Genomic DNA, 24,757 nt, shown 5'->3' on the forward strand with positions numbered 1-24,757 from the left:
TTTAAGTTTTTCAACTCTCAGGGGCCCCCTACTGGTCTGGGGCCCCAAGCAGTTGCCTGCCTTGCCTGTTGACAAGCAGCGCCTCTGGTGCCACCGACAATATAGCCCACATCTATTAATGCAGTTGATATACATGTGAATGATCACATATTAAAATGTCTTTTTCAGCACAATGAAGATGGACACAGGCCTCTCACTTTATATATTTTTATTGTTTAGTTGTTTATTGTTTAAGTCGCATACAGTATAATCTCTCATTGGTTTGCCAAAGTTTGTGGACTGAACATCTGTCGTTTTGTTGACCATCTGATTGACCTATTGGTTAGAGGGTGGGCTGGTTGAACAAGATCAGTGCTGCTGAGTTGACCAGATGTTTTCTGACCCATGCTATGCTAAAGGTTGCATTAACAACTATGTTTATATAGTGAGTAACGTCTAGAGGGTATATTGGCCACATCAGGGCTTTACACACAGTTGATATGGAGTTAGACTGTTGACAGGATATTTCAAATTTAAATATCTTTATTTCATTTTTGCCATTTGATCTAAAATCTAATAAATGCCAGCCACTGTAGATAGGTTTACCAGTTCTGCGCTTGAATATTGCTCTTCCAGCTCAGCCAACAGCTTCATCTAAAGTATTTGCTGTAAAAAATAAATGCAATCTGTAGGATAATGCAATTATTTAAATAGTCCGTCATCAAGTTCAGGAAAGAACAAAATAAACAACTTGTGTACCTTAACTCCGGCCCAAGAAATATGAAACCATATGCTAGATATGCTGAATCTGTCACTTCATACATCCTCTTTGTTTAGTTGGAGGTGTGCTTGTCCTCATCAAAGTATACAAAAATAGGCTTTTTCTTTTTAAAAGGTAGATACGGTTTCAGCGAGTTGTTGTTCAGCATTTTGTTGTTGCCCAGCTGAGGTGACAGCAAGCATAAATAGCACAGGGAGGATGGACAGGAGCTGAGACACAGCAAGACATGAGGTCAAAACTGAGTTTGTGATCACTCAGTATAATTCTGTAGATCGCTACAGGTTTTTGTTGATGCTTCTTTTCGAAACACAGGGGGAAAAAAAGGGCTTTAACTTTGTTCATCAACACTAGCCACAACTTGAGAATTGACGATAATAAACCCATGCCCAAACATTTCAAATGTTCTTCTTTTAATGAGCAACGCATCTTTATATCATACGTCAGTCAGCATTGAAGTGCATTGATTAAAAAGTAAGTGCAAGTACAGACTTTGATGCATTCATTTTGACTAGAGGATTAAATTATTTGCAGAGTGCCCCCCAAAAAATAGTCATTCTACAGGGGCACTCTGCAAAAGGAAACCGCTATAGTTGATGCTGTTTCTAACCTAAAAGATATATGCTTTTTTTCCTCATTTCAAGCTTTTGAAGTGACTGTGTGTAGGAGCAATTTTCATCTGTCCTCCAGTGTCAGTTCACTCCAGTCCATCAAACCCAGCACTTTTTCTCAACGTCACAGTCATGCTCCCTGACTTACTCAGTGGTTTCTCAGTTTGCTTTCAGGAAACTGAACCCAGCCTACAGAAGCACAAAGCCTGTGAGAAGCACTATTTTAGTGCAATAGTTTCACATCTCGCCATCTAAAACTGGCTATCTCTGCATAGAGATGGAGTAGAGCTCAGGTCGTACCCCTATCAATAAGCCTTTTAGTTTGTACTGAGGGAAGCGCCATTATTTGTGGTCATGTCACCAGAGCAAGGATAACAACACCTTTTGAGGTAATAAAAAACAAACAATAGCATGAAGTTATCCATTAAAATGCATTGTCCCCAGTATCTAGGATTCTGTCATCAGAATTTTGGATAATACTTATTGAAACCATAAGGCTTTACGATAAATGCAACTTGGCCATATGATGGCAAAAGTCTTCCGTGGAGGCGTTCCCCTTGGACTCTAGCTGCTCTCGGAGGATGTGGGCGGTGCTGTGGAGGACGACCTCCGTCTCGACACAGACTGCGAGCGCTCAGGGCTGTGTTTGTCATAAGGCTGGAGTTGCACCTCCAGGAAGTCCCTGTGCTGCTGGCTGATCACCTGGCTGATGAGTCCTGGCAGAGCCTGCAAGTTACTCAGAAGAGTCTCCAGCTTTGTCTCCAACAGGGCGATCCTCTTCTCCATGTCCTCGCCTCGCTCGTTCAAGTCTGATATCATGTCATACATGATGTTCTGAGTCTGGAACAGGGGACAGGAAATACACTTAATATCAGTCCTTTACAAATGAGGGCAATGTTTGATGAATAATGCTTTATGTGCCCAATTATTAACACAACGGAATGCAGAAAAGAACACAGGCTTCTTCAACACTTTAATAAAAAAGCAGTTAAAAATGTTCATTTTGAGAAGCAGAGGAAAGGAAATAGAAGAGCTTCATATTCTGAAACTCTGTTTCTCAACACTATCTGTTCAGACTACAGACCAAAAAGCACTTATATATAGAACAGCTTTGCCAGCTTTTCAATTTTGACACAAAAACAATTAAAAGATAACTAAATTTGTTCAAGTCTGTTTGAAAACAATTCTTCCATACCCGTATGTACAATAAAGGCATCAATTGTTGCAATTATTCCTTCTCTCTGTACTGAGGGGAAAGGGATCATTTTCTGAATGTCACAGATGCAAATGCAGCAGTATAAATCACAGAAATGTGTTTGTATTTCAATGTTGAAGGGGCAAAAAACAAAGAGGGAATTTTGTTCTAAAAATAGAGAAACCACAAGGAATAAAATCTGTTTAACAGGAGAACTCGTAGAGAACAGGAGTAATACCGACAATGGTTAGCTCATCATAATGTATGTGGGTATTGTTTCAAGATATTAAAACTATGTGGATCTATCCTTTAATCTTAGCATGGGAAATATATTGAAAGGGATATTTGATTCGTGAAAACATCAGTAGTTAGCATGAAAACTGCTGAAATGACAAATCAACTTTTACAAGTCAAAGTAAAGGTTTCATGTCGCTACAGCTGTAAAGTCAATGTAATCAATTTGGTTTGCTGATATTTCAAAGCAACCTTTCCTATCTTGGGGGAGCAGATGCTGAAAGCAGAAAAGTAAATTCAAAGATATGAAAAATGAAGGCGATCATCAGTTTAAGTTATTTGAATGCTATACACTTTCGACCTTGGGAACCAGCACTCTTCTGACAGAAAAGGTTGTGTTTCTGTTTTATGAACAGTTTACAATATTTGATGTTTCTTGCAGAGTACATTACATCATGACCTTGAGGAGAGAGACATGAAAGGAGTGTGATGATGTTACAATGATGTTTTCTGCTCTTTAGATGCATCAACCAACACTTCAAAGATGTATAAAAATAAACTCCAAAAGCTGCTTTTAAAGTCGTGTGGTTCAGTCTTCAAAAACAGACACTAGAAGAAATCTGTGCCACATTTGGGATGTGGGAGTGATGCTGCTGGAGGGCGGATTCTGAGGTTTATTCAGCAGAGGACTAATAATCCCTGGCAGCCTAGAGGCGACACCATCCATCACCTACCTTGTCCTGTTCTGATTCGAGGTGGCAATAATGGGATAGGTTGTTTATGTGAATCAGTGAGAACTAAAGTAGCACTGATACTGCTCGACCTGGCAGCTAGTGGAGGCAAGGAGTTCACTTTAAAAAACACACTAATCTTCTCCTTATTTTAGAGAGGATCACAAATGCAATTCAACATATACATAGGCAACTTCATGTCATAACAAAAAACATGTAGTTCCCTACCCTCTGTTAAAGACTAGAGTCAGTCCATGAGTGATGATATAGAGTGTAACGCCCCTGGGACATTTCACTTCAAGTATCTCCTTAGGTGTTCGAAATGACCATACATATTTAATTTGATGATTCATATTTCAGAACATGATCTTTGTCTAGATCAATCAACATACAGATCACCATAGCAACTGCCAACATACTATTTTCTTTATACTGGTTGCATGTAAATAGAAACAGACAGATGACTGTAAACAGCTGTGCTTATATTAAGCAGAACAGCATTCCCTCTCACTTGATATTGATTAGATAACCCAAGTCTTTAGTGCATGGACAAATCATCTTGCTTGAATTTATTTTTCTACCTCTGTCAAAGAAATAAATGACTTTCAGATATATAGTTTCATATTTGGACTGAAATAACCCAAGCCCAGTCCCCATCTGAAAAACATGAAAACATTGAATACTGAGGGCTTGAAATGTCATAGACCAAGGAGACAGGTCTGGTAGACAATGAGGAGGGCAGGTATGATGATGACGTCAATGGAGCAAGTACATATATATTCTGTGTATATGATTAGTATAGACCAACTTCAACTGTACAGTTTAACCTCCGATAGACAATTTTGATTATTTTCTGGACAAGAGTATGGGAGAATTTAAAAAAATCAGAGAGAAGATTGTATTAAACAGCACTTCTGAGACAAGTAATCCAGCCTGAAACAGCATTCATCCAAGCAATGCATCACACATGTCACATTAATAATAATATTGATGCTAATGATAAAGATGTTTTAATACTAATATACTCTAAAGGAGACAATATGTTTCGGGAATACACTGGAATCGGAGGAATTTCACATTGCACTGCAGTGGCAGTGCAGCTGCCAGTGATACATTCAGCCCTAATTTTTCCTCTGTGAAACTGAAGGTACTGATGCTACACTGCCCTCCTATGGCAACAGACTCACATAGCAACATTAGAAAGTCCATTCGAGCTGCACTGGGAACAGGCCACCGTTTTCCAATGTCACATCCCAGCTCGCACTGCTGCTTTACAGCATGAAGCAGCCGGGCAATATTAATTGTTACTTTTCATGACACACTGGCCTGAATCCAGTTTGACTGTGGTGTACTTTTGAATGTCAAAGCCTTTCTCTCCTTCTTTTTTTTCCCTCTGCCTTTCTACTTCTGGCTGAATCATCAGATCACACTGTGTCTCCCTTTCCAGGTTAGTGTTTCTGCTGTGTCAGGCTGGCGTGCTGCCTGGTCTTTCCCTAAGGTTCGTCAACTACTGTTTAGTGCATCTGGAGACAAACATCAGAGGATACGTAAGGTGAAAAGCGATGCAGCCTCAAAGGGGGTTCTTGTTACTCTCATTCAGTAAATTTCTCACAGACATGTCCTGGGGCGAGTAATTTACACTGTGAAATAAAATAAAGTCATTATTTCAGAAACTCAGGTGAATCCGGATAACCAGAAGCATCACACAGATTGTGTTTTAACCACCTTTTGAACAGCCTGTCTGTTTATTTGACACCTGTAGACTTTGAGAAAAAAAACCCATATAAAGCATTGAATTAAATCACAAAGAGGAAAGAAACTTATCAGGATCTATCCTAAAGTACAATGCAGCAGTAGACTGTTAGTCTAGCTTACCTTAGCAAGGTCCACTAGTGAGTTTGCTTGGTCATTCAGCTTGCGTTGCTCCATTTTAACACTTCTCAATCTGAACACAAGACCATTCAGAACCCAATGAATGAACGCTATAAGAATGGCTGTATCATTGAAATTTGTGCACACACAGAGGCATACACACGGAGGACACTCCTAAAGGACATGCACAGGATGTGTGTAGAAAATGCAAGGGGCAGTCTGTTTGGTTGAGCTGCATGCAAGTGGAAAGGAGACCACAAAGGGGGGAAAAGACCAGCTCTGTATCCTATTCAACCTGTTCATACTGTACAACCAGGCTAAAAGGCACGTGGAAGACTCATACAGTACCAGAGCACCTAAATATGCAGCGTTAACATCATTTAGGTCTACTTCTACCCAAAATGAAGTAGAGGAAAAGATTACAACAAAAGATTACAACGGAAAAAAAGGTCATTTTTGTACCTTTGAATTCCTCTTTCCGGTTAAACTAAACCTTTTCTCTCTTTATGAATAATTTAGTTGGTCAAAAGCCACAGATATCAAACATTAATCCATGTAAACACAGTGACTAAAGTTTAACCTTTGCATAGCAGCTACTGTATGTCGACTATATCCCATTTTAGACAGTACAAACATAAAAAAAATGGGCATCAGAATTGAGAAAATGCCTACAAAATGTCTGAAGAAATCCTTTAAATATTGCATTGTAGAAAAGGGGCTTTGTTTTTCCATTGACAGGAGACTTGCCAGATAAAATAACCTTCTATATGGCCCACTTTGTCAGCAACCAATGCTTGCTCGTAAGCTCTGCAAGAAATATCAAACCTACTCCATACGACACGCTTAAATAATTCACATCTCCTGTTTAATTGGGCTTCCAAAGCCTGTTTTTACTCCTCCTCTCGGGGGCTCAAAAACAGCAACGGTGCAGTATTGTGGAGTGTCGACCTCACGTGGTTTGAAGATATTAAATTATTTTTTTCTGAATCACCCACGCATGCTTTGTTAATTAAACTGTGTGCAAAACACAGAATGATAACAGGATGTCAGGTTCAGGTTTTGATTTTAAAATACATATGATAACCGAGACATGGATGAATGTGAGGTGATCATTAGGTTGAACGTGAATCGAAGACCAACTAATGACGATAGAGGAGGGATTTAAAGGGGGCCTTTGGGAGTCTGCTAATTGGCTCAGATGCACCCATTCTCATGCAATGCAGGATCGTTTGTCTGTGTCCCGAAGACAGGCAGATGTGGAGCGAAGATGACAGGTTAGACCAACAGAGGGTGCCACAGGAATCTCTAAAGGAAACCAAGATGTCCTGACAGGACCCAAACGCCTCATACAGAGCAGAATCCAAAAACAGGTACAGAATACTTTTGCAAAACAGCACTTGCACTCTTAAAGTCTTTAACAAAAGAAAAATAGGAGATAGACTGACTAAAAAGGTGAAAGAAAACATATATATTCGATGTTACATGAGTCAGTAGTTGATGTAAGACCTGTTTTAATTCGACATTTCACAGTTGGATGACCAATAGCCGTCACATGGGGGTTCAAAGAACAGGGCAGCTCAAGTTCATGATGAAGAGGCCTATGCTCGCCCTGCGTTTATTGGTCCACGTGTCTCTGTATCTCCCTAAATCACTCCTCACGGGCAGTTCTCCTTTTGAATGGGCACTCTAAATCTGCTTGCTATTCATCAGGAGGTGAAAAAAAACGGCCATGCTAAGCTTTTCAATACCACACTAAATCAGAGAGGGCAATCTCAGTTAGTGCTCCGCTCGATTTTTCACCCTCTGGACTTCCTTCTGATGTCCTATACGTTTGCCTAATTTTACAAAAAAATGTGTTAAGTTAAATGGACATTTTGCTACCTCTTTTCTTTTTCTACTTTCTGCCCCCGTTGAAGGCTACAAACTGTCGGTCACATGTGAAGCCTCTCTGGCTCAAGCGGAATTTCTCTGGGTTTTTTTTACTCTGACCTTCCTCTGAGGTCACTTTCCCGTTTCTTCAATCCACTGATCTCTGAGCTAACAAGCACTCACGTCTTGTCATGTTTCCAACTTCAACCTTGTGGATGTAAAGGGACACCATTCCCAAAGGGGCCGGTCTGACTGCGCTGATACACCTGACTTAACATCTGCTACATACTGTAACACAGCGCCTATGTAGTGGTAAAACTAAGCAAGTGAGTGACCCAGGGTGTGCAGAATGCTCACCCTGCTAATGCACTAATGCATGACCTCTGTATGTTAGTGTTATTATGCTGCTAACCAGCCATGATAGCAAGCGGATCATCGTCTCTGCTTCTGTGTCATCCAACAGAGAAAAATCGAGGAAATGTGGCTGCAAATGTAGCAACAGGCGTAACAATGGTTCCACACGCCGAAAGATGACCCCGAGCCCTGATCTGAATAAGCATGACTGCTGAGTTGTAGAACATGACTTGAGGGATATTAAAGATTAAATACTTGTGCTACTGCAGGTCTGTGTCCTGGAGAGGCTCTAGTCATCATCCTTCGGTACGTGAAAGCACAGTTGGTTGGAGTTTAATCAGTGGCTTTCTGATTAAAGATCAAATCCTCATCACATCCATGCAGAAATGGAAAGAAAAACACCCTCCATCACCGATAATTGAAATTCACTTTGTATGCAACCGTGGGTGTGTGCAGCATGTGTCAATAATAAGACGTAAAGCTGTTTGTGCTGGATATTTAAAGACGTTTGAAACACAAATGCTGAACATCTAGGTGATAATGTGAGACTAATGTGTATTTTATTGAAACAGATGTCTATTAAAAACATGTGCAGCATCTTAAATGAAATCATATATCAGAATTATGGTCGTATCTTTTTGTCAGTCATTTTTTCATGGCATGAATTTCACTTATCAAATGAGGGAGTGTAATTTTTTTTAAGTCACATTATTGGGTCGAAGGACAAGCTCTCATTAGCATGCACACAACAGGTCTGTATCTACATGTGAGGCGAAGACTTACTTTCGAGCTCTATTGCATAGTGTCGACACAAGTAGGAAAAAAAGGAAACATGAAGTAGACAAATGAATTATTACAATATCAGATTAACATATATTCAGATGGCACAATGTGTTTGCTCACGTCTGGCTGCTGTAACCCTCATCTCTGCTCTGACAGCTCACCTCTGAGCAGCAGCAACTGTTTATTCTTAACTTTTCTTCCCTGCAACCTGTGGTGTGTTATCATCTTGTGTTAGCTGCTGAAGCTCTGCCTGCACTTTAATCCCTTTCCCCCCCACTCTAGTCCTGTTTATCAGAAGTCGAGTAAATCAAAACAACCTTCCTGCTAACTTGGGAAAACATTCACCCACACAGGCAGCGCCTCACAGAAGCCGATGGCTCCATTTAACAACAATTTGCGCCTTGCGTCCTTCCTGGTGACTGATTCAGACCTCAGAGAAAGTTTTTCAAGCAGCTTTGACCCCGAGGAACAGACACAGGGATATCTGATTTGATGTTTACTATCGCCTCGTGACAGGTCAAGGATAGCTGTGGGCCTTTTCCATCCCTCCACTTGAGTGAATTTCTCGCTTCCTGTCCTGTTTTCATCTCAATCCAGACTTGATGCATCACAGCCTGTAAACTGGCTACAGGCAAAAGTAAAAAAAAAAAAACCCTTAAGCTAAGGCCTGTGAACACACCACAAAACAGAACCTTTATAAGATAAAGGTGTGACGGGAGGATGTTGACACCATGCTGAGCAGTTGTCCTTGCACACAGAGCTGAACGTGACTTTTTCCCTACTGAATCTGCTTTTTTATAGATTTAGCTCAGAGGGGATTTCCATTATTAGGCTGTCCTAAAGAACAGGAGACACGAGTCGCTGTCATCGCTGCTGCAAATCGCCTGAATGCGACAGCGGGGGACGTAATGACTCGACTAAGCAACCATGACAAAAGGCTATTAAACGACACAAATCTGGATGCAGGTTGCAGCAGCAGCAGCAGCAGCAGCAGACAGATTTTGTTCTTGTCTTCCTCATAATCAAAGATCCTAATGCATTTTAAACATAAATGCATGTTCAAACGATTCATGAGCAAATCAAAGTTGAGCACAGGAGACCACATGTACATACATAAACCACAGAAAGCACATAAACATACAAAAGGTGGGCAATTCAATTGAGCATAAAGCTACATAATAACACAATCATTACATATCTTGTTTCTTATTTTTATAAATCACTGATTTGAATGCAAGTTTGTAAAAAAAAAACACAGACTGAATGTGCCTGTAAGCACTGTAAGTTGCAGAAAAACAAGAGCGAGGTGAGGCTAGGATCGATACTGTTTTGGAGGTAGCTAGCACTCTGGGAGTCCTTGGGGACCCACTAAAAGACTGGCTGACAGGTGAGTGTCCCACCAGCTAGAAAAGTACACCCCGATGTGTCAGCCATGAGGTCAGCATGCACACAGGAGAGACACGCGGGTCAATCTGACAAATAACGGTGAGCGAGAGAGAGAGAGAGGGATCAATATCACGCTGCTGTGGAACTTGTAAACTGAGATTATTTGGAGGAAACCTTTAATTTTGTGCAGAAATATTTCTGTAAAACTAAGGCTGCTGAAGCACTGACTTTTCCAACAACTTATTCAAACCTAAGGGACATTTTTCTGACTTTCATGAACTTTCACTAATCATGAAAAATATGCATTTTACACATTTTGAATATGCAGCTTAATGAAGACAATTTTGTGTTTTTTTTTAATACAAATGAAATCACAATAAACTCTATTGCATCACTGAGAGTATAAACATCAACCTATGTCCCATGCATGACAGGGTCAGCGATCAATATCACACTGTTTTGGATTCAGTAACTCAAAATATTTTCAAGGTATTTCAAGGTAATTCCATTGTGATTTCAGGGACATAAATGTTTAATATGGATAAGACATGCAAGTTTCCCAATGGCGCCCATTTCTCTGTATTTAATAAACGAGTGATAAATTGTTGGATAAAGGGTCCCCTTGCATATTTTGGCCAGTCTTTCAGATGCAATATCAACATGCCAAACCACTATCACATTGGAAATTGTAACGCTAGTAAAGTCAGGTGAAACGAGGTTGTGATGTACAATAATCATCAGCACATATTTTTTGCTACAGGTGTCAAACAATTCAGATTTCAGGTTGCAGCAGGTCAAGTCAACACACTGCTGGATACAAGGGATTAGACGGACATAGGTGAGTCAGGCTTAACAGCAAGAGCTACCTACTGGTGAATGGCTTGGAGAAATTTCCTCTGGTGCTTCCTGACTCTGGCGTGGTCCATCTTCCTCACCAGTTTGGTGTTCTTGTAGATGAGCCACGTCTCCCTGAGAACATTCGCAGCTGTGTTTTTCACCTAATGTTACAAAAGAAGGGACACATTTGAGAAAGACAGCGGAGAATTAGAATATCTGTAAACCAAAAATCGACAACCATAAAGTCGCTTCCACTCACTCTTTTTGTTAGCTGGGTGTCCATCATAAAATTGTGAACATGTTTTTCAGCTTTGGTTAATTCCAGTTTCTTTGCTACCACAGCCACCACCAAGGCAGTGCAGCCAGCACCCTGTCATTGAAGGGACAGGAACAGATTAACAATGTGGATTTTTTTCTGCTTATAATAATAGTACAACTGACTCCTGAAACACCAAAGAGAACCTCATTAAAATCAATACACACATTTAATTTTAGGATATTTAAGAAACTCGTTTTAACATCCAAAAACGTAGTTGTAAATGTTTAAATGAGTTCCTTTTTTCTATCCTATTAAAAGGCTTTTTCAAACATACCTTCATTTTATTTTACCATTTAATAAATGGCACTCTATTTGAGGATCCGTTCTCTGGTTCTTGGATGACATTTCTGTTTGTCTAGATTTAGACGTAGTCGACTCAATGCTATTGTAAATGTGGTGTCCTGAAATAATCTCTCCATGAATAAAAGTTGACATTTAGATGACAACTGTTAGCACACTGGAAGCATATTTTCTAACTATCTTTTCAAAACAGTAACACTGTCTTAAGAACGGCTTTTCTCACCATGATGCCAGTCAGGAGGCAGACTCCTTTCCCACAGTATGTGTTTGGGACCATATCCCCATATCCAATGGTAAGAAACGTGATTGAGATCAACCACATGGCTCCTAGAAAGTTGCTGGTTATGTCCTGGTTGTCATGATACCTGTAATAAATAATAGATGCAATGGGTTGAAGGCTTTGAGGTACCTGACAAAACTCATGCACCCAACCTTATTTTATCTCATTCTGAAAAAAAAGAAGAAAACTGAATGTAATTCTGTGCATATAACTGAATATTTGTCAGGTTACTGCAGGGCTTTAATCTAGTAAATCTTTCTACTTTAATGCTCAGACACAGAGTGAGTGTAGATGGGTGTACATTATCTATTTTTACGCCTTATCTATGTTTCATGCTGAGCAGAGCAGCATAGCATGAGAAAGTGATCCTGGCACCTCTCGCAGGCTCTGACAGTCCATGCGGCGATGATCCACAGCGAGATGGTGAACACCAGCAGCACAGTGCCGGGACAGATGGTCATGAGGGTCTTCATCACAAAGCGCGTGTTGAAGTTAATCTTGTTGAGCGCCCCAATGCTGCGGGACGAGGCGTCCGTGAAGAGCTTGCTGTGCAGCAGCATGACACGAGCGATGAGGTACAGCCGCAGGAACATGGGAATGGACAGGATGATGTCCACGTCCGCATCCGTCTTGGATGGCACGTAGGAGTAGGCCAGGCGTGCCGTCCAGGTGAAGGTGTAGTTCCCTGGGATGGGGTGGATCGCACACACCAGGATCTCCAGGCAGATGAAGAAGATGCGCTCATATGTCATTGCTATCCTCCAGTCATCAGCCGCATTGTCCACCATAAATAACTGCAAGGAAAGGGCACGGTGAGGCCGCGTGAGGGTGAAAGGCATCTAACATTTTCATCATCGTGACACAGCATGCTACAGGAAATCTTTAAAGCTCATTAACAATAAGTCACAAAAAGCCTCCAGTCATTAAATCACATTTTTGAGTCACATTTTCTTAAGACTTGAGTTTTTATGGACCATTTCCAACAGAATAAACTTTGACTAAAATAAAATGAAATGAAAGAAAAATTGTTGCAAAAGGAAGGTAGGAATGAACTCAAGATGAGTGTTAAACACATTTTAAATGAACTGACTGTCAGAAAAAAATAATGGCCTAACTATTTTTGAATAAAAAATGAGGAAAAGTGGCAGACTCTATATGCCAACTTCTGAAATCATTATATTTGAAGATGCTCTTTGAAAGATACATGGCACATTGAATACAAATAATTATCTTTGGGTACTTGAGTCATGAATAAAACTAGACATTGGAAAACACACCACCTGCCTACTGACCCGAGGTCCTTCATCACTGTCTCTACTTTTAAACTTAAACTCCAGAGTGAACAAAAAGTCACTCTGTGTGTGTTTGTGATCACCGGTGTGGTTGTTTGTATATGCAGCTGTTTTTTTCTGTTTTTTTTGTATTTGATTTTCTTTATGCTTTTAGGTGTTTGATTGCTGTGTTGTGTGTAAGTTGGGTGCTTACATTATTGATTTGATTGCGTTATCTTATTCATGATAATGGAAGCAGTTGCTAATTCTTCTATTCCTGTTTTACCACAAATGTAAAGCACATTGAGCCATTAATTAAATGTTCCTTATGAATAAAATTGACATTGCTTTCTCAAGCTATTATCTCGAGCTGTGGGATCAAAATGCGCCATTTAATATCAAGAAATGGTAGGTTTGTGATTTTTGGGAAAGACCGTTTTACTGTATATGTGACTATAGCGCACCAGGACTCAATACTGCGACAAATCTCCCCCGCCTAGATTTTGTTTCCCTCACTGCTTTCAGATAGCCTACAAAAAATTAACAAAATAAGTGTTACATTAGCATCATGCAGTAAGCATTTTCAACTTCAAAGCATTATGCTGATAGGAACATCTGCCGCCTTCACATTAGCATTAAGTTCTGGTCGCCTGGTCACCCCAGCCAGAAGGCAGGCCGTCCCACCGGGGACTACAGTGTGGGCGGATTTCTGCACCTCTCATCACTCTTCTCCATCCCGTACTATATCATAAAGAGCCGCTTCCTCACGTGGCCACCTCATGTTCATCCCCTCCTTCCTCTTCATCCCTTTCACTCCAATCTGAAGCTATCAGAAGATTCACGGCTCTGTGTATTCACCCTGAACTAACGGCTCAGCCCATGACCGCCATCTCCACCCTGCCACTGTGATCCCCGATCATGCTCATAGTCCTGGATTCACTATCTCCATCTTCCTCCCCTCACAGGGTTTTAGAATTGCTGCTACAGGTCGAGGATTAAACACTATCAAACTGTATTAGCTCCCGGTATTCGTCAAATGATTCCTCTTTTTGACACGCCACACTGATACTCCTCCACAGCTGCTCCTGCTATAAACACTCAATAACCTCAAGGTCTGTCTCCATCTGTGTACGAGCCGTCACAACCCAGAGTAGATATCTCACAAAATGTTGCCGTCAGCAATTTCAAGCAAGGTTTCCCGGCGGCTGATTTTTTGCCACGAGAGCAGAAGCACCCCCACCCCCACCACCACCACCACCACTGCAGGGGAAAGAAAAACTGCACATGATTACATTTTGTGGGGGAAACCCTCTGTTATATGCTTAGCATTGAATAATACAGTGTCCAGTGACTTCTCTGGATTTTAAATGTACTTTGCACACAGATGAATGTTTGCGCTTACAGTGTAGCAGACTGTGCACAGATTGGTTCATCTCTCAGCTCAGCTTTAATGTTTAAAGTCTGCCGTTTAGATTTTCGTCGTGACTTTAGTCCTATTTCACAGCTACCTGAAGGCATGAAGAAGAATTTAATAAATATTTCACGTTGAAGTGCAGAAAAAGGGAATATTAAAGGGAAAGGTGGGGTCAGAAAAGGATAAGGGTTATGGAATTTTTTTTTTCTTTTTGCTGTGAGGAAAGTGGTCCTTCATTCTTTCATGGCTCGTATTTATATTTAATGTCATAGGTTTTTGAAAGAATTATTGCAAACAAACAAACAAAAAGAGATTCAGAGTAACATCTACAACATTGTGGAGTTTCTGTGCGTTCCTTGGATTTTAAATCTACGTTTCAAATTATGCAGAACACATAAAATCAAGTCTCTTTATCAGACTTTTTTAGTACTGCCTATAGGGTCAGTGTTTCAGGTTTTAGATGTCGATCTTAAGTGTAGTCATAGATTTGACACTAACTCTCTTAAGAGGGCAGTATTTTGTTAAAGATGAGAGGTCAATGACACTTTATCCTGCATTATAAGAGAATTACAATTACGAAATGTATAAAGATTCTGCTTCTCAGCAAAGAGCTTTTTATTTTTTGAATAATGGGAGAAGTTAAGATTGTCAGCCCTGAGACCCCTTAGAGCTGCTGCTTGTACCCCTGTTTGCTTATTCAATAAAAGTTTAATAAAAAGTTAATTTATTGGCTCTCAGTTGCAGTTCGCAAGCCTAGACAAATTCAATCATCAATCAATCAATCAATCAATCAATCAATCAATCAATCAATCAATCAATCAATCAATCAATCAATCAATCAATCAATCAATCTTGAACAACAAATGACAAATGTTATCTTGAGACACTTTGCAAAAAGCAGGTAGAAGACCTTACTCTTTGTTTTTGCACCACCTCTTATTATATAATGGATTATTAATCTTAAAATTTGATTTGAGAAATGATGGAGTTGTTGCAGTTTTCTCTATGTCAAAGTAACAATCCTTGTAAATCTGAAATTTACTGGATGTATTAATCAATCAGTGAAAACAGCAGGTTTAAAATTTATGAGAAATAAAACTTTCACAGTATGCACCGCACACTGGAGGCCCACATCACGACTCGGCACATTGCCAACCCTTCCCCATTTAGCTTGATTTGGAATTTCTCATTAAAGAAGTTAAAAAAAAGCGTCCCAATCTTGGAAGGCTAATGGGATCAGCGACCTTGATTGTAAATTTAGCAGTGATACCTAACATAAAATTAAATTGCTGAAATAGTCATATTTCTCACATCGAGAGAAAGGCCCCTTTTCATGATGTTCAAGGACAAAGAAGACGCTTAGAAAAATCAATAGGACTGTGCACTGATACTTTTCTCACAGACATACATGAGTGCTTCTCGTACAGCTTGACAGCTTTGAAGGCACTTTGAAACCACCGCCGCTAGCTTAATTTTGACACACTGAACCCACAACACGTGCTAATTATAGCTTCTCAGTTAATTATACACCCAAAAGCTGCTGAATAAGAAGTGTAAGCGGACAAAAAACTGTCACATTCCAGCAAAAAAAAACAAAGAGCTACAACCAACACATGTCCCTGAACAAATGCTACAACCGTCCCGACAATGCCTCTGCAGCTCATTCATATTTATTTAAAAGCTACAATCAAAGTTCCCTCCAAACACAGAAAACACATGAATTAAATTTTCAGAGGCAGTTGTTCATATCAAATGAGTGACACCGAGCTCCTTTAACAAACGGACATCTGTCAGAGAAGTGTGTAACTCTAACCACAGCTCGCCTTGTTCGGCCTTTCCAACAGAGTGTAATGTAGACTAGGAAACACAAGCTGTGACTCCACTCCGCCTCAGCGTCTTACTTACAGAATGAGGCCTCTGAATGCAGCTAAATCTATTGTTTGCACACAGAACAAGAAGCGTTTTATTTTACATTTTAAACAACAAACCCGGCCTGTCAAAAGCAGTTACAAAGTTTGTTGCCTCAAAACAATGTAATTAAAGATTTACACGCAGGTTGCATAAGGAAAGCCTACTTGCTTGGTAAAAGCAATTATGGTAATGGATGACCTGAAATACAATACTCAAGGGCCCTTTACCTCTGAGCATCAAATATTCCATGCTAGCAGCAAAACAGACAGTTATGACTGAGAGGTGGAGGAAACAACATCAGCATTGGAAGAAACATAAACTCTGCTTTTTAAATCACATCAAAATATAATGAAGGGGAAGATGCCGAGAGTCAAAAATAAAAACGGACATCTGATGAGACAAGACACTTTTAAATTAGTTACAGGAGCCTGACAAATAATTCAAACTCACCCTGGTGAAATAAATTTTCCAATTTAAAGGAACGTAAGCGCAGTAAAAACCTGTTAGCAAAGGTTCAAATTGGGCTCTGCACAACACTCAGCTGTACAACACTGGAGAGTTTTAACAACATGAAACAAACAATTGAGGTTCCAAGTGGAGAAAATATGGTGGATAAATATGGTGGAAAAGGACATTTTCTTAGAACCGTTGTTTTATTTTTATTTTCATAGAAATGCATTGTAAACACATGGAACCTGAATGTTAGCCTTCTGTTGAAGCAAAGGACACTCTAAGAAGTCCATTGATAAAACATGTTGTCAAAAGCCTGTTATCTAGCTGAATAATCATAAGCATCCCGATTAGGCTCACTAATCCAAACTATCATTGGCATTGGCCAACCACTAGTGTTAGCCCAGCACAGCACTTGTGTAAACTTTTGAGCTAGCCAATTGCTTGCATTAGCCATCTGCTTGCGGTATCTGTTCGCTTGTGTTAGCTGGCTTCTCAATTAGCTGACGCTTTGCGCTAGCAGGTGTTTGGCCGAGATGTGCTGCCTTGTCAAAAGAACTTACCATAGAACAAAATGATAGAAGAGGCTATCCGTATCGCCAATCAAATAATGCTACCAGAATGAAAAAAGAATTCCTCTCTCCATATGCATTGTTAGGGTTTGGCGAGCAACTTTTGGTACTCTCTTGTGTAAGATTTCAGGGGAAGCATATCTCGATGGACATTTAGCCCACATCAAACAATGCTTCCAGTACAGAATCACTTAAAAACACCACTACTCCCTGCATTATCAGGGTGAGGAAAGGGGAAGCGTGTTTTCGATACTCCTTTACTCTTTGTCTCTTTTTAATATTTTGAGCAAGAATATTTCTCGATAGAGGAATCGCCCCCCCATCAAATAATGCTCCCTGTACAGCACATAGCCGCAATCACATCTCTATGGCTAGCACTATTCGATATAATGCCAGCAGCTTGCTCCACCATACAACTTGCGGGCCGCCAGCTCTGACAACTTGTATTAAATGGCCCCTCGCTAAAGCTAACCACTAGAGTTTGCATATGCAAACTCAATCTAGAGTATTAACCACACTGAGGCTTTTTCCCCATTTTTTTAACACCTTGTCTCGTTTATAAAAAGGCATGTATATTCTCACCAGAGGAATGCAGAACCGTGTTATATACGTCTATTTTTTCAGGACAACCTGGGGGAACAGAATAGCTATCCCCAAAGGATAGATAATGTCCCAAATAGTTATTATTACACCATAAATACAAAATATAAGACGACCATCAAAATGAGAACAAATCCAGCCTGGCCTCTCTCAGACATTCAGCTTGTTTTTCAATGGGCTTTCCAAACACAAAGCCTGAACCCACAATTTCATTATGGGGAATTTCATTCACGTCAGGTTTAGAGATAACAGCACAGTCCTTTGATCATTCCCTGTCCCGCATCAGTCCCAGAGGGGCTCACCTGTGGTGCAAGCTGGGTTGGTTACTGGTTTCACTATGTTCAATATAACTAATGGAGTCCAGCTCAATATTTAATCTGTGTAATGTGGAGATGGGAACATATATCTTGTCAGTGAGAATTAAATCGCTCGATCTCATTAGTGAATTAGGTTGAGAGGTTTAGCCCAATTAGACATTAATGCAATGCTTTATTTATGATATCAAAGCGAGCCACTAAGAGGCCACTTTGCTGAGTAAATCTGAAGCCATTGCAGTTTCAGTTTGCTTTTGTTTTTGAAATTAAGTCTCACATTTGCATTTTAATTCTACTGTTCAAGCAAAGTAAATCCTCTCTCCACTAAAGTGAAAGCTTGTCTAAATGTTTCTTTCTTTAAGTGTTGCTGCTGGAGCCAAGTTGCACAGAATAAAGTCTCTAACCATCTGCATGTTTAAAGTAACATGCAGAGCACAATTGACTGAAATCATGAATAAACCATTTTTAGGATTCACAGCTCTGGCTGCCTCTGCCCTTGAAAGTATCTACGTTCAGTGAAAACATCGAGGTCACCAGCCAGCACTGGTTATCTGACTCTCGTCTGGAGTCTCAGGTAGAGGGCAGATTTCACTGTGAGAAATGCAGAGCGTCTCCTGCAGTTACACCATATCTCTGAAGCATACGCACCACCCAGGGGCGGTCTGACAAGCACGGGCCAACTTTGACTTTGGCAGGATTTCGCTGGCTTAGCTTGGCCGATGTGTTGTTATTTTATCTTTTCTGTAGATTAAAAAATTTAACACTGCGTGACTGTGACACATCAGTGCCGACTTTTATCACAAAAAGTACACATCAAAGACAGGAAGGCCCCCCCCAAAGCATTTTGTATTAGTTAAAGAAAACTCAGCAGAACTGTCATCACGAGGTACGACACAGCAATGGCCTGAACACAAATGCCCCTCGGCAACAAGCCTTTGATGTGAGAGAAAGAGAAAACTTTTCAAATAGATGTCAGTTTCTGTCTGTTTTGGAAAAAGGTGAACTCATCAACCGTCTGAGTAGTGAGAACAGAAAGATGTTGCAGCTTGTCTTTGACAATGACAAATCAAAGTCATGAAGCAGCTACACACTCTAACCTCTCTTTTTCCTTTTGTACTGTACGGTAAGTAGCTTCCTGCCAACACAGCAAACTCAACCCAACTAAAAAGTCTAAAAATTACTCGGGCATAAAGCCAGCTGTCAACAAAAGATATCATTGGGACTGAATCAGGCCGATAACACTTCAAGGAGAACTATAAAGTGAAACAGCATCATGCTATATATCCAAAGGAGGATTAGACATTAAAAGTGTTCCTCTTAATTGGAGGTTTGTTGGGACAAATCGGAGGACATTCAGAAGAACATGTCTCTTGCTGTTAATGCACTTGGCTCAGTAGGTCAAACATCACAGCAGATGTATCCCTAAACACTCAATGACAGCTGGTGTCCAACATCCATCCTGTCTGACCTGACCTTTGGAGTTTCAGTTGTCAAAAGTTTCTGTTGTTACATCCAATAAAAACGAGAGGGCAAAGTCCTTACCGAGTCTGACAAGTAAATCAGTTTTAAGGGGCGAGAAGTGGTTGGAAAATATTTCATCATCCTGACTTATGCTCTACATCTGACAGGCATCTGTGAGTACACATGGATGTGAATGCTTAATCTATTTCTCTGCAGGAGTCTTTTTTTTTTTACACATGGAAAAGTGCACTTTCGCACAAATCAGCACTTTACCAATTACAGAACACTACAGTCTAAAATGTACAACCATAAGAAACATTAAGTTGGGGTACAAACCAGTGAAGGGACGGTCAAATACTTCATCAGACAGCAATGGTTTAAAGAAAAACTTTTCAAGGTATATTTATTACAAGAGCAGCTCAACCTAAAGCAAACAGTTGAATGAGTTCAGAGAAATTAACTAAAATTAACTACCAGAGTGCAGATTATAATCATAAGCACCACCTATTTAACACGATGAAATCTGTTAAAGTTTTAAGGAAGAGCTACATTATATTTGAAAAACATTCTATGGACCTTCTTGTGGCTCCAGAGAGAGCAGAGCGATGACATAAAAACTGCCTCAGGTGATGTCACATGAGTCGGCACCAGTTTGAGCAGGGGACAACACTTTTTTTTTCAGAATCTGTAAATGTGTCTTTAGCGAGAGGCAAGCTTTCCAGTCCTCTAAAGCCTGCTGCTCATCTCTGCTAGAAGCTAGCAGCTGGAGGCTACATTAGCCTCTGAAAGCACAACACTGTCTGATCTCTGTCCAAACTAGAGGTGTTGCAGTATGGTTAATGTAGGCGACGCATAAAAAATACATCTGGGATTATTCTATTTAAAGAATATGGAAATGTTGAGAATGGTGTCTTTAAATGTACAACAAAAATAACCAAATAACATCATTAGTAGACACGAATGACAAAAGCAGCAGAGAGAGAGGAAAATGAAACACACACATACAGAGCCTTTGTGTGTACATGTGGTGTCATTAGCTTGATAGATGTAGAATTAATTTGTCTTCATGTGTGAGTGCGTGAGTGTGAGTGTGTGAGTGCAAGCACATATGTCAGTCTGCAGGAACCCAGTAATGACAGACTAGCAATGACAGGCACAAAAGCCCCTCAGGCGGGGAAGGAAAGGAGCAGCTGGTGCGGTGGAAGTTGAAGTATAAACACTAGGAACTGCATTTAAATAGTCAGACAGAGTCACTTTACAGGAAGCTGCTGATAGTTTGTTCCAAAGGGGACTTGATGAATTAGCAAACAGACCTCAAAATCAACTCGCACAAAGTAGCAGGCGGTGAGTAAGACCGCAGTGACGCGGTGTTTCTTATTCATTTAAAGGCTTCAGGCTTTGAATAAACTATATATAAATCAGTGTGACAATGGACTGTGTGGCGAAAAAGTGCATCGCAGTAATCAACTTTGAGGAAAACAATTGCCTTAATAAAGTTTTCTAGGTCAGCAAAAGAGGAAATGTCTTTATTGTGTAGTGAGAGCTATCCAAGGTGAAAAATGTTTTCGGTATCGACATGACTGTCAGAGGAGTTTGGATCAAAGAGGTTTGAAACAGCCCTCCTGTTTGGTAAATGTGCAGCTACTGACAATTAAAGGAATGAACGGAAAAGCTTGTTGTGGAGCTTAAATTAAAACTACTTCAGTTTGACTGTAATGAATGAAAGGATATTGCCTCGCAGTTGTTTTTCATGTTTAAAGTAATGGATTCAGGCTCTTGGAAAGTGCCATCATCACCATATTCAGCAACACAGATGTGCTGCTATATCACAAAATATTAGAAAAACAGTCATTGAAAGTGTTTGGTACAATTCAGTGCTTAAGCATTAAAGGGGTTTTATTGCAAACAAGGACCGTATACATAAATCTTTGGCTTGATTACCAATATTACTCAATCTGTTACAAGACTCTGTAAGTAGAAACCTGCTGTGAAAAAAATGCACCTCCGCAAAACACATTAGTCACAACTAAATCGCTTTATTATTTAGCATGAAGGAAAAAGTTTAGACAAACAGGGGGTTAAAAAGTCTCTGTTTATGAATTAAATAATTCACACAGGATTAGAAGAGGAGGCGAGGAGGCCGAGCGAGGGGAAGGATGAATGTGATACTCTCATGCAAACTTGCAATATACAAACAGCTACCTGGGACGTGTCTGCAGGGGAAATGAAAACACTTGTGTTATGCATTGAAATATGTAATGATGTGTGTGCATTTCTAGCATCCCTCATAAAGAAAGGTTTACAATGAGACATCTGAAGGGGGCGACACATTTTATTGTCGGGCTATTTCAATGACTGATACTCCCCTGAGACCTGGGAGCACTAAAAATACCAACAAGGCTGATGGAAATGCTGTAGCTAATGCATAACGTATAAGGTTTTGTCAAATGTTATATAGGTCCTTTTTGTAACACAACATTTTTTCTACATTTTGATTTAAAAAAAACCCTGAGAATTAAAGGATCAGCTCACACAATTTAGCTGAAGGCATCTTAAAAAAAATCAGCATCTTGTTTAAAAGGAAATCCATTAACATGATTAAACATGCTGTCATTCCACATTTTACTGCTTGCTCAGACTTCTTTACATCGAAGTTTTCCTTTTAAGTTGATTTCATTTTTTTTTAAAAAAGGAAAAGAAGGCATCTGATGCATAAAGCTTTCCGGCCACATGCATCGCATTCAGTAGAAACCATTAATTCAGTGTCTGTTCCACAAAAATGCAAGTGCTGAAGCGCAGAAAGAACTGAAAGGTAATGTAACAATGCTCTGAGGCAAGGTCATAAAACTGTCCGAGTGTTGGAACGTCTCAGGGGAGCCTTACAATCTATATTCACCCACTGAACATTGCGAGGAGTAACTAAATTGAATCAAAATGTGACGAACTGTTAATGTGGGGTTAAAGAGATGTGGATCAGTCCAATTATGACGTCTAATAGCCTCTACAGTCCTTTCTGAAACTACAAGTGTGTAAAGATTTGGAAAAGATAATTGAGAGATAAAGAAGTTCCAAAAATATTTACGCTGGAAGTTAAAATTTAGTAGTAAATCACACTTTCTGTTGAAAAACTGAAATGAAACAAACTTTTTTTTTGACTTCTGTAAATGTTGTGATAGTAATTGACACCAAATGTTTTAGGACATCCTCCAGCATCTAAACATGTAGAGATGAATGTACGTATTTTACATGTGAGGAGATAGTGAGATGAAGATCAGACTGCTGAGCACCGACAGTTAAAGAGTAACAAAGGAGTTTGTACATTACCTGTATCTCTCTCGCATGGTATATGATAATCAGCCCCAGGAGAATGATTGTAGAAAGGCTTATCAGGCATTTTAGAGCTAATGAATACAGGGACTCCTGGAAAAGAGCAACAACACTAAAGCCCAGCAACACACAACAGCATGGCAAAAAAACACATTCTCACAAAAAAGAAGCAATTGAAACACATGTAGCAAAATCAAGACAGAATATTTGTGAGTTATATTTAAGCTAACAAACTGTCATGTACTATCTTGTTGTTTTAGTGGTTCCCCTTCATGGCTGGACAGCAGTGGGCCTTTTGGCCTGCATGTGACAATGTGACTACATGGGACACCTTGTAGGGTGCCACAACTTCTTCTTTGCTTATACACTTTTTTTTTTTTTTTTTTTAGCAGAAGTTTTGTCTATTTCAAGTGATTTCTTGCTACTAAAGCAACTCCTGGCAGCATGGGTTTAAAGAAGATACGCACCTTTCCATAGGCTCCCCACGAGAGTTCAGTCTCTATAACCATAACAACGATCCCAAACATCCCAAAGATTAAAGCATAGTCGCTGAGCCGTTTCCTCTTCTCAAACAAGGCCCTCCTGTGCCCGAGCTTTTCCCCAATGTTCTGGTTCTTCTTTTTCCCCGATTTGCCGCCGCTGTGGCCGCAGCCTCCCCCTACGTCCCCCGATGCGTAAGGCATCAGGGTGGTTGAATTGTTCTCCGGCTTTGATACTAAAGTGTCCGACGCATCCGCGGCGGAGATTGGCTGCAAAGGCTGGGACTCAGAATCAAACTCGTGTATATTTCTGCGGGACGAGCTCAAGTTGCTCAGCGGCCGCATTACGCCGCCGTTGTATCTGCAGCTGCTCATGGCTATTTCATTGTAGGAGTTACTGTCTTTGTGGCTGCTGCCCAGGCTGCCCCGCTGCCGACCGCGGCACTGCTGCTGATGGTGAGGATGATGATGATTCCTGGATGAACTACCATGACTAGAGGGTGTGAACTCACAGACGCTGTACTGGCAGCCTTGCCTCGAAGACGTTTCCGAAGGTGTCCTTAAAGTTCCCACAGTGGTCGGCGACGTCCCACGAAAGACGAGGCTTTTCCTCGCCTCACAGGTGCAGTTATTGCAGGTGCAGCAGTGCTCGTGCTGCTGCTGCTGCTGCTGCTGCTGCTTGCCGAGCCGATCCTCGCGCCCGCAGTAGTGCTGGTACTTACAGTGCTGGAGCTGCTGCTGCTGCTGCTGCTCTGGGAAGAAATCGTTGTGCAGCTGCAATGGGCTTTCCATGTCAGTGCTGCTGTTTAAAGCAGCAGTCGGGTACCACAGAGCCCCCGACAAAGGGCGTTGTGGTACTTACGGGAGGACGGAGCCGCGGCATGAATAGACCCATTTCGGCTCCGGTAGAATGTGAGCGGAGCCTCCGATTGGGCAGAGGGGACCAAAACAACTGGCTCGACGTCATGAAAAGGTTGCAACTAGGGGGCTTTGAAGTCCAGCCTTAATTCATTGGGATCAACAAGAAACTAAGCATAATTATCACTTTTTTTTTTCAAGTGTTCGAATTCCCATTGCACTTTTACCTTTACAAAGACTTTAACTGAGCTTATTTATGAAACTGCAGCCAGAAAAGAGAGTTTAAAAAGTATGAATAAAACCCATAGAAAATAAGTTATTTCTCCTTTTAACTCTTGTTAAATGTCACTTTATCGACACACCCCTGCACTGTGAGATACACTCCTTCTCACTGATCTAATTTACACAGAACACCCCACCTGCCAGATCCTATTCATAAATTTTTGACTGATTCCCCATTTATTGACTTCATAGGAAACACACGTAGCTCGCTGTCACCGCCGATTTACAAGCCGCCGCTGCTGCTTCCATTCAGCTCACCGGCGGCTGACCACGTGAATGCGCGAGGCCTG

General features: G+C 40.6%; 1 protein-coding gene across 4 annotated transcripts; it reads right to left on the reverse strand.

Moving 5' to 3' along the window:
• Positions 1 to 193: 193 nt before the first annotated feature.
• On the reverse strand, positions 194 to 24,410 carry kcnn2 (potassium calcium-activated channel subfamily N member 2). 4 transcript variants are annotated; one of them, XM_061061590.1, is made up of 9 exons: positions 23,316 to 24,400; positions 22,846 to 22,941; positions 11,904 to 12,322; positions 11,472 to 11,613; positions 10,889 to 10,999; positions 10,663 to 10,790; positions 7,805 to 7,812; positions 5,404 to 5,510; positions 194 to 2,208 (listed from the first exon to the last, which is right to left on the reverse strand). In XM_061061590.1, exons 1-9 carry the CDS (start codon positions 24,117 to 24,119, stop codon positions 1,933 to 1,935), a joined length of 2,091 nt encoding a protein of 696 aa, XP_060917573.1. In that variant the 5' UTR covers positions 24,120 to 24,400; the 3' UTR covers positions 194 to 1,932. The 4 variants fall into 4 exon arrangements, with proteins under 4 accessions (XP_060917573.1, XP_060917571.1, XP_060917570.1 ...); XM_061061588.1 differs by lacking the exons at positions 5,404 to 5,510; positions 7,805 to 7,812 and having other exon boundaries at positions 2,046 to 2,208; positions 22,846 to 22,938; positions 23,316 to 24,410; XM_061061587.1 differs by lacking the exons at positions 5,404 to 5,510; positions 7,805 to 7,812 and having other exon boundaries at positions 2,046 to 2,208; positions 23,316 to 24,406.
• Between the last annotated feature and the right edge of the window lie 347 nt (positions 24,411 to 24,757).

This window comes from Labrus mixtus, chromosome 17 (assembly GCF_963584025.1).
Source record: "Labrus mixtus chromosome 17, fLabMix1.1, whole genome shotgun sequence".
Lineage (NCBI taxonomy): Eukaryota > Metazoa > Chordata > Actinopteri > Labriformes > Labridae > Labrus > Labrus mixtus.